This window comes from Aedes aegypti, chromosome 1 (assembly GCF_002204515.2).
Source record: "Aedes aegypti strain LVP_AGWG chromosome 1, AaegL5.0 Primary Assembly, whole genome shotgun sequence".
Lineage (NCBI taxonomy): Eukaryota > Metazoa > Arthropoda > Insecta > Diptera > Culicidae > Aedes > Aedes aegypti.
The window spans coordinates 200,293,533-200,310,386 of NC_035107.1; the positions used below are offsets into that span (position 1 = coordinate 200,293,533).

A 16,854-nucleotide genomic window follows, 5' to 3' on the forward strand; every position below is an offset into this window, starting at 1 on the left:
ATGAGGAGTACATTGCAAAAAACAGTGGCCAGTCCTCGGGGTTCCCATCGAACTCAGGCAGATCCTTGGATACCGCTTGACGCGCGGCTATTTGGCTCCGATTAAGGATACAGATTGTTTCCTCAGCATGAACTGGTTCAGATTGGGATGGACGGAACGTCATAGGTGGCTGTGGGTGTCTTTGCGTTGATGTCGGAAATGTCGAGAATCGTGCCGATGTAGGGTTTATGAAAGACGATGTTGGCTGTCCCTGCGGCGTAGAGCGCTGTGCGGGAACGAAATCCGGTAACGTATTGCGTCTTCCTACTTGCAAACGCTGCTGCTGATTTGTTTGTCGTAGGCTGATTGCTGCAAATTGTTGGGCTAGTCCAGAGGGAATCCTGGATTCTTCCGGTAGATCCTCTTCCATAACTCCGGAGTCTTCAGCTGCTCTACCGCGTTCCGTGTCTCGGACCCATTGAGAAATATCGGACATTTTCTCTAGGTCTTCCTCATCCAAATTCGTCTCACAATCACTGTCCAACTCTTCCAAGATTCTGAACTTCTCATCTAGGAACTTTTGTTCCAGCTTCTTCTGTTCCTCGAGCTTCTGTAGTCTCAGCTCTAATTTTCGCTGTTGGCTTTTCTTACTACTCTTCTTGCTGGAGGATTTCGTATCGCTTTTGTCCTTAGGGGGTGGATTATTAGCGGGCGTTGCTACTTGGGCATCTGTAGCAGGAATTCGTTGTTGGTTTTCGATCTCTATAACCGGGCAGAATGGGCATATCCAGCTGATGTCAGCAATACCTTCTGTAACTTCCACGCACGAGAAATGGAACCATCTCCCGCAACCATCACACTGCACCATTCTACTGTTATCACTAATTGCACACAACTCACAACTATTGTACCGATGTGGACGCGCGCGACGATCCGGATTACGTCTAACAGCAACCGTTTCGCGTATATTTGACAGGGCTGAGCTCTTTTTTGATTCGAATATTGAAGAAGATGGCTTTTGCTTCGCTCCTAATAGTTTGGCAATATCAGCATTTACCTGGTGGGAGGATGACATGGTAGGGAGAGGGTTTCCTGGCCTTTTTGGGTCGGACGATGGGTATGAGATGACGTCATCCACAGTGCGCAATGCGCCGGCTCCCAAACACGTCACGTCCACTGCTTCGCTGGTTGCGACGGCTGCTGTACTCGTTGTACATACAACGACAGTGGGATTGTTCGTGGGAGCAGCTGCGGCTAAGTCGCCGATTTCTCTCGCCGGAGTCGCTGCAGGATGTGTTTCACCTGTCCCTTCTACCGGGGGGCCACGACCAGTGAGCGTAGCTGCGAGGGCGTTACCCTTCCCGGGTCCAGTCTTCGATCCTTTGCCAGACATCGTATCGTTCGCCACAAAAGAATTTTGTAAAATGTTGGGCGATACACGAATCAGAAGATTTTGTAAATTTTATTCCGGCAATTCAGTGATGAGAAAATTACAAAATTCCTGAGATGAGGAAATATAAGTTTACGCAATTACATCTTATGTTAGCAATACTCACTTTTGGTGATTCGTTACCGCAAAATGGAATGAATTCGATTTATATCTGACGTATTATCTCCAGAGCCTTAAATACAGTTAGATTTTAGAATGACATATCTGTGCGTGTTTAAGTGTGGTAAGATATTCTCACCTCAATGAACTCTAAATAGATTCTCTAGGAGACTAATATCATTGACTTATTAATGGTATCGAGTATATAAGTTTAGCTGTAAAGTAGCGTTATTTAGAATTATAATCTTTAGAATTATCTTTGATACTAAATTTGGGGAACCGGGTTACCTACCCACTTGGCAAAGTTATTGCTTTAAATAAATAGTTCAAATGTGGAGTTATTTTGAGGAAAATAAACTAATTCAAGAAATTTGATCTTAGAGCGCTGATGTGTTTACACTTTAGCTTTCGAGTATTCCTTTTTTAACCTTCATAGGTCAGTTGTACGATCGACGATCCTCTCATGGGTGTGGTTAAGTTGCGCCAGAGCTGTCATCGTCCGTAGTGGTAGTGGGGCCTTGGGGGTTTATCGGGTCGTTCGACGTGGCGGGATCAATAATACAAGACTTGGGTCGCGAATAACTAATGAAAATGGCATTTTTTATTATTTGTTAAATTTTGCATTGAACTTCTAAAAATTCCAAAATGGCTACTGTAGTATTATAGAGTAAGTTTAAAAAAAATATGTACACGAATACCGAAACATAATGCAGTTTATAAATAAAACAAAAAAACTTATCATGATGTAATCGCTAGAAGATTTCCATCAGTGTAATCGTAATTTCCAAACGAAAGTTCGCGTCAAGTGCAAATGACCGAATAGATCACGAGAATGCAAGCTGACAATGCACACGGATACGAAGGCAGAATGGTTATGCTGAATGGACGCTCTTTAGCGTCGTTTGAATCGTGGCGACAGGTAGCGACTAATGGTGAATGGAACGAAAGTAGATGAAGGAGGAAAAGAGAGAGCGCTTTCGGGAGTGCTTCAGTAGTCGGCGTCGGTGCGCATCATTGTCAGTCCAATAACGATTTTTGACGCGGACGGTTTGTGTTTGTACGTGATGTGAAAATAGAAAAAAAACGGCTGATGTTGCCATTGAAAAAAAAAAAGTTTATTTATTTTGAAAGAATACGACATGGCACAGTCGGTAGTTCGGTATTTGCTTCTTAATCAATAATATTATGTGAAGTGTAAAAAAAAAGTATTAAACCAGTCGGTAGTGAGAATTAAGTGCCCTTTTGTTTCACTCAAATCCAGGCATTGCAATCTCATCTGATCAAAGAGATCATCTCCGTATGATTCAAAGATATTATCCCTAATCGAAGAGTGCATTGAAATGATATCATCTTTCCATCTTGATTATCTTGACAGCTCTCTCTCTCTGTTTCATACCTGATTACTTGTGTTCAGTTACGTAATTTGAGGTTAATTATTTTGAATTTATAATCTTTTTCTTGGAAATAATATTTTGGGCTCCCGGAAAGAGTTATTTTTCAGAACGTGGCGTCCACTGATTGATGAGCTATAGCTGTAGTTCAGTGTTCCGAAGAATTTGAAGACCGAAAAAGATTAAAAGAAACTGCTGTAGGGGTTAATAGCAGTCGGATTTTGAACATTTTAGAGATGATAAATATGTAACAAGTAAAAGTTTGTTTTTCTAACGTATCACAGGTACTGAACCGTCTTACATCAGAAGACACTTGAAACACTCAGTGGACTAGTGGAGCTTTTTTCGCGCAATGAAAAGTTTTCGATTACAGAAGCAAACGTACACTCCTTAAAACTCTCATGAACCTTAATTATCCACACGTGAAAGTCGATTTTTCTCCAAATCCATGCGTATGATTTTTCGTTCTCTTTTAAATTACTTTTATTTTAGCAAATCCAACAGTACTCTTTATTATTTCATTTTTCATAAAACTGATTCATAATCAGTAGTGCTACGCGAAACCTTCTATGTAAAATTATGTTGATTAAAAGCAGCTTACAGCAGATTCCAGCTAATATGAGCTTGTCAGCCATGAAATTCATATTGTCGTTTGCAATTTTACGGTAACCATCGTCCTGCTTGATTTCTGTTTGAGGAAAAAGTGGTATTAAGGATCCTCAATAGTTATACATGTAATATGCGGCTAGACTCACTGGTTCGTTATGCGAAAATTCAATATGCACTATGCAGTGAAAGAACCTCCAATCCATATCAGTGAAAATCTGCAAAACCTAAAAGTTGAATAAATTAAGAATTGGTTCCCTTCCAAATGTGTTAGTGCACTTACTTTCGTTGAGTCTGCGAATTGTTTTGTACTTCTTGCAAACGCTGTCACTGTATAAACAACGCGGATTGCTGAGTCGAAAAGATTTAATCGAGCATCAAAAGAGCCATAGATTTTCATCATAAAGATGATCAAAGAGCTCTAGATAATATCAGTTTATTCGATCTATATCTTGCTCAGATGATCGAAAGATGAGATAAAATGCAATGCCTGCTCAAATCGCGTCGGGAATTTGCGGTAAGAGGTATGGTGTTGATCAGCTACATGAAAGGTAGGTTGTTGTGATCTAACATTCGTGCTTCGGATGCTTTTTGGTGTTAGCCAGTTTTGATTTTATGCTTCGGATGCTTTTTGTTTTCTTAGCTAGTTTTGATTGCAGTCACCATGAGAGTGGAACCTTTGAGAAATTGAAATTTCTTATCCTCAAGCTAATCTTTCATCAAGATGTGTGTCGTATAAAAAAAAGGAAGTTTTGATGAATAAAAGTATGCTGTTTTTACTGCTATGGCAAATTTATTATTTCAATTATTTTCTTTCGTCACCAAACAAGTGAAAGAGAATAGTGACAGAGAGCACCTAACAAAAATTAAATAATTAATTTTGCATGTAGAGTTGCTGGAAGTTGGGAGAATGCGTTGGTGTTGCTGGTGAGTTTATCAATTTTGAAATGAAACAGAACATAATTGTTATATTTTGAATTGGCTATATTCCGACATTTGATGAGCTAAGTGAGTATTATTGCATGGAAATAATCAAGATAAAGGGAATTGATACCATACGTTTTACGCGCAGACAAAATACCCGCAATTCAAACACATCATCATGACTCAAGTAGGCTTGGGTCTATTCGTTTTTTTTAGGAAACGTGTATTACAAATTCTCTGAGTTTGCAGATTTTGATCATTTTGTTATCACTGCGACAGTTGTGTGGGTTTTTCTTGCATAGCACAATATATGACGCAATTTTGTTCGATTGAAATGTAGATCCAACAGAAATCAAGACGAGCCCCGACAATAAAACTGATAGCAAAACAATTTTGTGTGTGATGCTAGAAGAAAACGAAACATGATTTAATTATGAAGTTAATAAATAAATGGGGGTTCGAACAACCATATCGATAGGCGAGCAGCTATTAAGGGATACCATGCTCTACGGGCTTATAATATATTCGTACTCGTCACATGCTTATAAAATACACATGCTGTTTGGAAGCTGTTTGTATTAATTATTCATTATTAATTGATTAACTGTGGAAAAACTCATAAAAACAATAAGCTGAGTAGCAGTTTCTGTCCGAGTTGGGACAAAATGCTAGGAGGAAGAAATCAAAATGAATTATTAGTTAAAAAAAACGAGCAAGAGACCTACTTCTAGCAATGCAGAAAAGCAAATCTAAAAAAAAAGCTTATTAAAAATATATGAAAGGAATTCAGTAATCAAAAATAAAGCAGAGCGAGTGGGCTACTGCTATCAATGTTTAAAAAAAATGGAAAACATAGTACAAGAAATAATAAAAAAAAGCAGAGCGAGTGGGCTACTGCTGACAATGCAGATGAGCGGATTCCTGCATGATGATAAAAGAAAGAGTTCATTGAAAGACAACGGCAAAGCAGAGCGAGTGGGCTACTGCTAGCAATAAAGATATGTGGATTTCTGCATATGATGAGAAAAGAGAAAGTTTGAAGAGAAAAAAAGCAGAGCGAGTGGGCTACTGCTAGCAATAGATTTCTGGATGAAGTAAAATAAAACTGAATAAAAACACTCATAAAGCAGAGCGAGTGGGCTACTGCTGGAAAGGTACATAAGCCGATTTTGCATTCGCTAGAAGGAGGGAAGTTAGAGTTGAGATATATAATCGAAATACAGAGCGAGTGGGCTACTGTTGCTAATATAGATGATGAAGATCTTCGCATTTAAACGATTATAGGTGCTTGGGCAGCTCTACTCTAAGAAATGTGATGAAAATCAGCTATAATCGTTTAATTACATGTATAAAATGTAGTACCTGTTAACTTGATTTCATATTTTCTGATTTTGCTACTTGAAGTTTTTCAAGAGCCTCGTCAGCTCCATCCAAGGAAAGTAATGAAAATCAGCCAATATTGATAAAAAAGATCAGATACTAGATATCAGGAAGAAAAGGTAACATTTGTAGTTGAGACACATAATTGGAACTTGTTTTGGTTTTATTACTTAAAGGGTTTTTTAAGAGCCTTGTCTGTTCCATCCCAGAAGAGTGATGAAAATCAGCTAATATCACTGATTGCTAGGTAGCAAATGTAAATTTGTTCGTAGCTTGTAGCTACGTTGATTGAGACATTTGATTGGAATTTTCTGGTTTTGTTACTTGAAGGAATTTTCAGGAGCCTGGTCAGCTCCATCCAAGAAAAGTAATGGAAATCAGCAACTACTGCTTATTGACAGGTAGAAAATGTAGCTTCTGTTGATTGAGACATTTGATTGGAATTGTCTGGTTTTGTTACTTGAAGGAATTTTCAGGAGCCTGGTCAGCTCCATCCAAGGAAGTAATGGAAATCAGCAACTACTGCTTATTGACAGGTATAAAATGCAGCTTCTGTTGATTGAGACATTTGATTGGATTTTTTTTTCTGGTTTTATTACTTAAAGGAAGGAGCCTGGTCAGCTCCTTCCAAGAAGAGTAATGAAAATCAGCTATAATCGTGTATTTACGGGTAGAAAATGTAGCTTCTGTTGATTGAGACATTTGATAGGATTTTTTCTGGTTTTGTTACTTAAAAGATTTTTTCAGGAGCCTGGTCAGCTCCATCCAAGGAAGTAATGGAAATCAGCAACTAATGCTTATTGACAGGTAGAAAATGTAGCTTCTGTTTATTGAAACATTTGATTGTTTTTTTTTCTGGTTTTGTTACTTAAAGGATTTTTTTCAGGAGCCTGATCAGCTCCATCCAAGAAAGTAATTGGAATCAGCAACTACTGCTTACTGACAGGTATAACACACAGTACTGACAGTATGCTAACGACATTGACATCTATCTGAGTGAAATATCTATTTTTGATGAATGGTGTAGTAAAAGCCTACTTCAGTTAAATGTTAAAAAATGTAATTTAATTACTTTTAGCAGAAAGCGAAACACAGAAGAAACAACTGTAGTTTTAGGAAATCAAATCGTTGAAAAATGCGATAGGGTCAGAGATTTAGGCGTAATTTTAGACTCAAAACTCTCTTTTATCGATCATTACAACACCATTATACATAAAGCAACAAATATGCTTGGTTTTATCAAACGCTTTGGTTCTAACTTTAATGATCCATACACTATTAAAACTTTGTACGTCGCTTACGTGAGGTCTATATTAGAGTATTGTAGTAATGTATGGTCTCCTTTTATGAAGACGCATGAAGAACGTCTTGAATCAGTTCAAAAGCAATTTCTGTTATATGCTCTTCGTAAATTGGGCTGGACATCCTTCCCTCTTCCATCTTATGAATCAAGATGCATGCTCATTGATATTCAGACATTGAAAAAGCGCCGCGAATTCGCTATGGTTTCATTCGTGAACGATATTGTTTCGCATCGTATTGATTCTCCTAACCTATTAAACAGTTTAAATTTTTATACTCCTTCCCGGCAATTGAGGAATCGTAACTTGTTTTTTATTAATCACCGTCGTACTAATTATGCAAAATTTTCTCCTCTAAACCGAATGATGAGTTTATATAATCAACATTGCGAAACAATAGACTTAACAATGTCGCGTAGTAACCTAAGAATATACTTTAACTCTGTAAGATATAGCAGTATATAGATTTAAGTGTTAACATGTAGTCTACTTTGATTGACGATAATAAATAAATAAATAAATAAATAAATAAATAAATAAATAAATAAAATGTAGCTTCTGTTGATTGAGACATTTGATTGGATTTTTTCTGGTGTTATGACTTAAAGGATTTTCAGGAGCCTGGTCAGCTCCATCCAAGAAGAGTAATGAAAATCAGCTATAATCGTGTATTTACGGGTAGAAAATGTAGCTTCTGTTGATTGAGACATTTGATAGGATTTTTTCTGGTTTTGTTACTTAAAAGATTTTTTCAGGAGCCTGGTCAGCTCCATCCAAGGAAGTAATGGAAATCAGCAACTACTGCTTATTGACAGGTAGAATATATGTAGCTTCTGTTGATTGAGACATTTGGTTGGAATTTTCTGGTTTTGTTACTTAAACGATATTCAGCTCCATCCAAGAAAAGTTATGAAAATCAGATATTATTGTTTTCTTACAAGTATAAAATTAGGTATCTTTTGGTTGAGAAACTCGATTTGAAAATTTCCGATATTGTTACTTGAAGAATTTCAGGAGCCTAGTCAGCTCCATCAAAGAAAGTAATGGAAATCAGCTGCAATTGCTTTTGATAGGTAGTAAATGCAACATTTGTTGATTACGAAATTTATTTGGAAATTTTGTGTTTTAGTAGCCTTATCAGCTCCATCCAAAAGAAGTGAGGAAAAACAACGAATATTGACATGGAGAAAGTGTAGTATCTGTTAGTTATGAAATTTAATTGGAAATGTTCTGGTTTTGTTACTTAAAAAATAATGGTGTAGTAATGTATTCGGTTTTTATTTACTTAGATAAATATTGTACATTGACTGGTAGAAAATATAACTTTTGTTAAAGAAGTGTTAAGAATTAACGAATATCCCTCGATGACGGAAGACAAAAAGTAAAATTCGAGAATTGAGATATTTGATTGAATTTTTAAAAAAGCATGGTGAGTTAATATGCGAATCAGATGTTTTCGCTTATTTTGGGTTTTAAAATGTAAAGTTTGTAGGTATAGCAAATTGGTTGAAGAATAGATATTGATTCTCTACTTGCATTTAAAGATCTTGCATCAGTAATAGTTTCTCGCTATGGATATTCTGACATGCAGTTTTAACAGGTTTGTAGTCACAAATATATCAAATCACTAACCCTAGGGAAATTCAAGGTATATTTGACAAAAAAACAAAGCGGGTTTCATTAGAAACAAACCATGTATCACATTTTACATATATTGTAGACTTAAAAAAACGGTGAGAATGCATATACAAGAAGAATATTCACTCAGGGCTCAAGTTAAAATCTAGTATCTCATAACATGATTATTTTCTTAATATCAACATTAAGGATTTTAAATACTTATAAAAATGTGGATAATGCACATCGATATGATCGGTTACAAAAAAAAACTGATTATAAAAAAAACCTCTTTTAGAACCTCTGAAGATTTTATTTCAATAGGTTAATTATTAAGATTATTGAGGAACAAGAAATTATATATTCAATTCATTCAATCTAAAGTATATCCATTTAAAGAATTATAATATTTATTAATATATGTGGCATTGAATCTTATTTTGATTTTTTAGTTAGATGAAAAAAAAAAGATTTTGATCATGATTTTATCTCTTGATGGTACTATCGCCATTGAATATGGAATTAGCGAGTATCCGGAAACCTTTCCTCAATTGTTATAATTTTTTGGAGAAGGAAATCAACGGTTTTAAACGCAGATTGATATTACAAAAAAAAAAAAAAGTTTGGAATTTTTTTGACATTTTTAATAACGAAACGTGGAAAATTATTGATGATAGCAGTTGTATAAGCGTATAGCAGTCAATAGCATTCTGGCATTATTAAACATATAAGGTGAATGAATACGTTTATTAGGATGTTTAATTTGTTCGGTTCTGATGAAGTTTGCTCACTGAGTCTACTTAAGAATAATTTGAGACATAATAAAAATAAATCAGCAATATAAAATGAAGTTACAAGAACAATAATTGATTCAATTTAACAATCATTACGATGAATACATTTCAACTTTTACACTCAGATAACATACAAGTTAGATACGAAGTAATTATAATTACCAATATCAAATAATTTGGTGCATGTTTTTATATTGGCGTGAATTGAGTTTCGTGTAAGCATAAAAGACAAAAGTCATCAAATTATGTTTGTAGAATAATAATGTTTACATACACTGCTGTTATGAAATAAAGTTTTGTTGGTGTCTAAAAAAAATAATACTTCTATAACAAAACAGTTTGATATAAAAATTTATTGATCATCTAATGAGTAGAGAAGAGAGCGAATGTAGTATTATAGAGTAAGTTTAAAAAAAAATATGTACACGAATACCGAAACATAATGCAGTTTATAAATAAAACAAAAAAACTTATCATGATGTAATCGCTAGAAGATTTCCATCAGTGTAATCGTAATTTCCAAACGAAAGTTCGCGTCAAGTGCAAATGACCGAATAGATCACGAGAATGCAAGCTGACAATGCACACGGATACGAAGGCAGAATGGTTATGCTGAATGGACGCTCTTCAGCGTCGTTTGAATCGTGGCGACAGGTAGCGACTAATGGTGAATGGAACGAAAGTAGATGAAGGAGGAAAAGAGAGAGCGCTTTCGGGAGTGCTTCAGTAGTCGGCGTCGGTGCGCATCATCGTCAGTCCAATAACGATTTTTGACGCGGACGGTTTGTGTTTGTACGTGATGTGAAAATAGAAAAAAAAACGGCTGATGTTGCCATTGAAAAAAAAAAAGTTTATTTATTTTGAAAGAATACGACAGCTAATTCTAGAGAGGTGATCATGATAACCAATAGTATTTAGAATAATTTCAATATTCTTATTTTGTCATCAAAACGTATTTATTTTAACAAAAAAATCAGAGGGGGTTGTGTACGGGTCTACCCCGTTTGGCATAATGCCATTTGGCATAATGCCGTTTGGCATACAGTCGTTTGGCATAAAGTCGTTTGGTATAATAGTCGTTTGGCATAATAGTCGTTTGGCATAATGGTCGTTTGGCATAATTTGAAAAAGGAAGATACTGCAGTGGTACAGTAATATGCCGTACCATAAGGTGCGTCATAAAATTCCATGTTCCTTTTTTTTCAAATGACATGGAATAACTTAGGGGTTGGATATATGTTTGTTAAAAATGCGCCATAATATCCCGGACATAATGACCCCGGAAGTCATGTATGGTGCAATTCCAAAAGAGCTTTATTGGATATTGGTTTCCTTGAAAAAATGATGATAAGAAGTATGTCCTATCACTTACTGACAACGGAATGTACGATCGTGAGCAGTTTATACACATCCCTTTGCTTAATGGAAGGAATTTGATCAAATTCAATGTTTTTTCACAATTATGCCAAACGACCGTTATGCCAAATGGCGATTATGCCAAACGACCGTTATGCCAAATGGCATTATGCCAAACAGCTATTATACCAAACGACTGTATGCCAAACGGCATTATGCCATACGGCATTATGCCAAACGGGGTAGACCCGTTGTGTACAAAACACGACCGCATGACGTTAACTACGCCAAGTGATTTTTTGCAATTGAATTTTAGTCGATTTTCATAGTTGCAGCCTTCCTTTAGTTCAAACTCTAACATAATATCACAGACAAACAGACGTAACACTTAGAACAAATCTCGATCAAAATCATAGTCACGAGGACATATGCGCCCAATGCTAAAATTATTGTATTTGGCCGACGGGCCAACAGATCGCGGTAGTGTGCAAACGTCAAACGCGAACAAAAACGATGCGAGCGCTGCGGGTGGCGGATTGGTCACCTACCATATTTTTGAAACGACCGTTAAAAAGGGATCCTATAACATTTCCCCGAATACCATTACCCCGAAAACCATTACCCCGAAAACCAATACCCCGAACGGTCCACTACCCCGAAAACATGTACCCCGAAAACAATTACCCCGAATAGCCCGTTACCCCGAAAACAATTACCCCGAATAGTCCTTTACCCCGAATTCAGTTTCCCCGAATAGACTTTTACCCCGAAATGATGATTCAAAAAATTGACATCAAATTGTTCATACAAGCAATGGTAAAACACTACCCTTCACCCTCATAAACCTGATCGCCATGGAATGGATGTTATCGTTGCAAAAATTGTCTTAAATTCAAAGCAAAGTAAATCAAAAGTAACAGGAATTGATTTCGCCTTTCTATAGTTATCAGGGACAGTTTATTTAAATAATTTTATTTCTCTGTAGACCCAAAAAGCACAAGTCCGTATGTTATAATAAACATATGTTTTTTTTTCTTATTTTTTTATTCATTGATGTTTTTTCCTTCTTTTAAACATAGGATTTTCTTTCATCTAATTGATGCTGAAATAATAGGCTTTGCTTGAAAAACAAACAGAAATCTAAACGACGACTCTGAAGAACAGCCTATGAAGAAAGAAGGAAAAATTAATGATTTAATTTAAATATTACACAGTTACAATGCTGAAAATCAATTTGAACAGTGCAAGCTTGAAATAACAGCCTATATATCTTTGAAGGGATCATCCGATTTGCACTGCGTCTGTTTCGTATGCTTAGTTTTCATGCAAGGAAGGTTTATGAGATAAAAATCATGATGAATTCTACATAAATATAGGTGATTCGGGAATGCTCGAATTCCAACACATTAAATCATATTAAAACATCTAAGCAAGAATAACTATGTTGGCCGGGTGATAACTAGTTATGTATAACTATCGAAAGAACAGCCTATGATCAAAAGAAGGAAAAACACTGATGAAAATTAGTCCATCAATCGTAAAACCACAAACTTGAAAAGTAGTCCGATGTTCGAAAATAGCATATTTAGTGTAAATACTGTGTGCCGCAACAACCAGTTGTAATTGATTATTTAAATCATAAATAAATAAGAATTATTTAAATTATTTAAAGCATAAATTTGTTTTTCTAAAAAAATAAAAGTTATATTTATTTCAATTCCAATTCATTTTTATTTGTTTTCAATTTGAATTCATTTTACATTTTACATTAAAAATACAACCAAATTATGTGTTAATCAATACTAAAGCAATTCCAGTGATGAAATCCATCTTATTGGCACTATCATAATTAGTAACCATATTAGCCAACTTCTCATCTCTTTCTACATTAGTTCTTACTTTTTTAGGAGCTGGCTGTCCCTGTATAGTACGTAGGATTTCTGTACTTGCGTTTCTCTCTTCTAGCTGAAACTGTTGAAGGACGGAATAAAACGGTGGATTGCCGCATTTCAAGAGCGAATTCCATTTCGAATGCCAGCCTTCGATATTATTCGAAGTACGAGGCAGATTATTTTTGACATTGTCAAACACAGACCACAGCTTTGGCGGAAATATGGGTGCACGGTTCGAGTTTTTGTTCTGCACTCTACGTCCGATCACGTAGAATTCAGAAACGTAGTCCATGAATTCGTTCATGGACTCTGGACTGTTTTTCCTGAGCTCTTGAAAAGCTTCCGGGATATCATTAGCCGGAAGAAATGCCATTGCAACAACTTTCTTGTAAAATAGTTGCAATCGATAGCTATTTCCATACTCGGCCTGTAGCCCAATTTGCTTCACTTTTTTAAACCAATTCTGCGTTAAGTGGAAATAGCAACCATGGAAACTAGCATCTGGAAACACTCTTTGAGCAGCGTTCATGGAAGCTAATTCGAAATCAATCAAAATCATGTCTGGATCAAGCTGGCAGTTAAGTTTTTCTGCTATTGTAGTGAGGCTACTGAACGCAGACTCGTAAGTGGCTTCGGTTTTCTTAGGAAGCAACATATACACCAGTGGAACGTATCGTCGAACAGCACCATCGCCAATATTCCCATGGATAGAAAATATTTGGGCAAAGTGTTTTGGCGCTGTCGAAAACGTCCCATCCATGATCCACATTTTTGCCATCGACAAAACCTTGATATGTGCGTTTGTCGTGAACAACATGATGCGACCATTTTCGGTTGCATAGTTTTGTTGAAGAAAACACTCTCCGTCCAACGTTTGCTTGAATTTTTCTTCAACAGCATCAAAGTCCTCACAGTCCTGAGGCTCTTTTGGCATATCGCCTTTCCGAGATCGCTGTACAGTTCTTCGCTGCGCGTTTTTTGAAATTGTAGATTGCACCTAGAAGTAGTGTAAAAACATTCTAGTTAGTTCAGAAGAACAGTTGCTATGGCAACGCTTCCACATCATTTTTCACAGCGGTGAATAGTAGGCTGTAATCGAAAAACTACATAAAACCAACTTACCTCTGCTGATGTTCCTGCGGATACTGCTCGGATAACCTTTTCCGGCTTTTCGTTGCTCTCAGCTGCTCTTGTGTGTAGCTTAGACCGAAACTCCGAGACTTCTGCCTTCAGAGCGTTTGGCTCATGGTTGTGAGTGCCTTTCACGCTAAGTTTGTCAGCTCTGAGCATGGCACGTCCTTTGCATGGTCCTGCTGCTGTCGGGGTTCTCCGGAATTCACAGTCCCAATAGGTTACACCTTCACTCTGAAATTAAAAATTTAATTTTGTAATCCTATCAAATATCTATATTTGCAATGACGTTACCTTTTTATTCAAGTGGTAAAAATATCCTTGGTAGAGCAGTTTTTCTTTACCACGTGCCGTTCGGATGAATTTGAAATCCTTCGTTTCCGCTGCTTTCGAGCTTGGTCCAGGGCTTGCGGAGTAGCCGAAAAACTCCTCGGATTCACTCGAAGACATGACTTGAAATTGAACTTGTCGCACTGAATGACTTATAGGTAATGGTTTTTTTTTCACATTTAAAAGTGCTAGTCTACTATGATTATTTTTGCATACAGCAAAACCGTTACTATGGAAACAGTTTTGTTTATGATTAGAACCGAAGCATTTAATGATAAAAAAGCATTCATCTACTCGAATGTCATCAATTGCATACTTTAATTTCGCCGTTGTGTTTGGTACAACGCATGAGAACAAAATCCTTGCTATTCGTAGACAGGCTAACGAAAAGTTATTAGAACTGAGAAGATTCAGAAATGGTCCGTTCATGGCACTCGTGTTCATGGGAAGATTGCTGATGTATTGATGCTTCCAAAATCTTTTTTATCATCTACTTAGTAGCTATATATAACATGTTGATATGCTGTGCGAGTACGGAGATTCGTCTAAATTGTATGAAATACATTTGAAATAAAAGATATATTTGTATGCTTTTCCTTTTCATTCATCAATGTGAAGTTTCGATTTGCAAATGTTAGAAGCTTTAAATATTTGATAGCATCAATGGGGAAATGTTTCTTCCGAGGAACAGGTTTTCGGGGTAACGTGACATTCGGGGCAGTGGTTTTCGGGGTAATGTGTCATTCGGGGAACTGGTTTTCGGGGTAATGTGCCATTCGGGGAATCGTTTCATTCGGGGTAATGGTTTTCGGGGTAATAGTTTTCGGGGTAATGGTTTTCGGGGTTATGGTATTCGGGGAAGTGTTATAGGACCTTAAAAAGGTGGTCGATGGACAATGATGAGAGTGTGACGTCTGTTTGTCTGTGATAATATCGTGACGGTTCCAACATTTTAGATTTTTAATTGACACCCAGTACACAGACAAACAGACGTCACACTCTCATCATTGTCCATCGACCACCTTTTTAACGGTCGATTCAAAAATATGGTAGGTGGCCAATCCGCCACCCGCAGCGCTCGCATCGTTTTTGTTCGCGTTTGACGTTTGCACACTACCACGATCTGTTGGCCCGTCGGCCAAATACAATAATTTTAGCATTGGGCGCACATGTACTCGTGACTATGATTTTGATCGAAATTTGTTCTAAGTGTTACGTCTGTTTGTCTGTGCCCAGTATATTGCCGTAAGATGTAGTTAACATCAAAAGAATAATGAGCGAAGAAGCTGAAAATGGTCTCCTTTATAGTGCGCTTCCCAACCCAAAAGAATCGTGGAAGACAATATGAACGAGTTTGGTTCCGTAAGAAAGGGGTCGACATTTTCAAATGAAGAAGTAAGAAAGGGATCAAAAATCAAAAGTTTTCTCCATTTAAGTAAAATGTTGTATAAATTTCCGACCGATTGGTGGGAAAATATTGAAAATCTACCGATAAATGGCTGTGTTATTACCATTCAAAATCTTACATAATTTCGTGATGGTCGCAACATTTTAGATTTTCTATTGACAACCAGTATATTGCCGAAAGACGTAGTTAACGTCAAAAGAAGAATGCGCGAAGAAGCAGAAATTGGTCTGCTTTATAGTGCACTAGCCAATCCAAGGAATCGTGGAAGACAATATGAACGAGTTTGGTTGCGTAAGAAAGGGGTCGACATTTTCCCAATTTTCGACAGTCTATCGTCAAAAATAAAAAGTTTTCTCCATTTAAGTAAAATGTTGTATAAATTTCCGACCGATTGGTGGGAAAATATTGAAAATCTACCGATAAATGGCTGAGTTATTACCATTCAAAATCTTACATAATTTCGTGACGGTCGCAACATATTAGATTTTCAATTGACACTCAGTATATTGCCGTAAGACGTAGTTAACGTCAAAAAAAAAACAAAATTTAAAAAATCGACCAAGAGTTGAAAGAAAACGCTAGCACTACCATACTCGAAACATGTCTGTTAGAATCACAGACAAACATACGTCACACTCTTATCATTGTCCATCGATCACATTATTAACGGTCGACTCAAAAATATGGTAGGTGGCCAATCTGCCACCCACAGTGCTCGCATCGTTTTTGTTCGTGTTTGAAGTTTACACACAGCCGCCATCTGTTGGCCTGTCGGCCAAACACACCTTTTTTTAGCATTGGCCGTACATGTCCTCGTGACTATGGTTTGAATCGAGATTTGTTCTAAGTGTTACGTATGTTTGTCTGTGTTAGAATGATATTTATAAGCTATGAACAATTACAAATCAGCTCATTTGCCTTCTCCAATTTCTACTCCGCGGATTTTAAAAGCCACTCAAGCCAAGAGGCGGATCAATTCTTATATTGGAGAAGGCAAAGGAACGGTCCTTATGCTAGTAAATAAAGTAACGGTTGTGAATTAACGAGTGTAAAGTAATACACGGTGTTTTAAAAAGTGCGATCCGAAAAACTTCCAAAGTCCATTGGAAAAGTTATCACACATGTATACAATTTTGTTTATCCAAATCGAAGAATTTCGAGCACGATTTTTATTTTTTTCGACCTACTCTGGATGG

At 36.7% G+C, this 16,854-nt stretch overlaps 1 protein-coding gene and 1 long non-coding RNA gene across 2 annotated transcripts; both read right to left on the bottom strand.

Annotated features, from left to right (window-relative positions):
• Positions 1-3,400: 3,400 nt before the first annotated feature.
• LOC110681363 lies at positions 3,401-5,254 on the bottom strand. The gene is made up of 2 exons (XR_002503175.1): positions 3,675-5,254; positions 3,401-3,607 (listed from the first exon to the last, which is right to left on the bottom strand). It is a non-coding gene; the product is annotated as an uncharacterized LOC110681363 (long non-coding RNA).
• Positions 5,255-13,314: 8,060 nt separating this feature from the next.
• Positions 13,315-14,370, bottom strand: LOC110674308 (FLYWCH-type zinc finger-containing protein 1-like). The gene is made up of 3 exons (XM_021838594.1): positions 14,215-14,370; positions 13,912-14,154; positions 13,315-13,323 (listed from the first exon to the last, which is right to left on the bottom strand). The coding sequence occupies exons 1-3, from the start codon at positions 14,368-14,370 to the stop codon at positions 13,315-13,317; spliced, it is 408 nt and encodes a 135-aa protein (XP_021694286.1).
• Between the last annotated feature and the right edge of the window lie 2,484 nt (positions 14,371-16,854).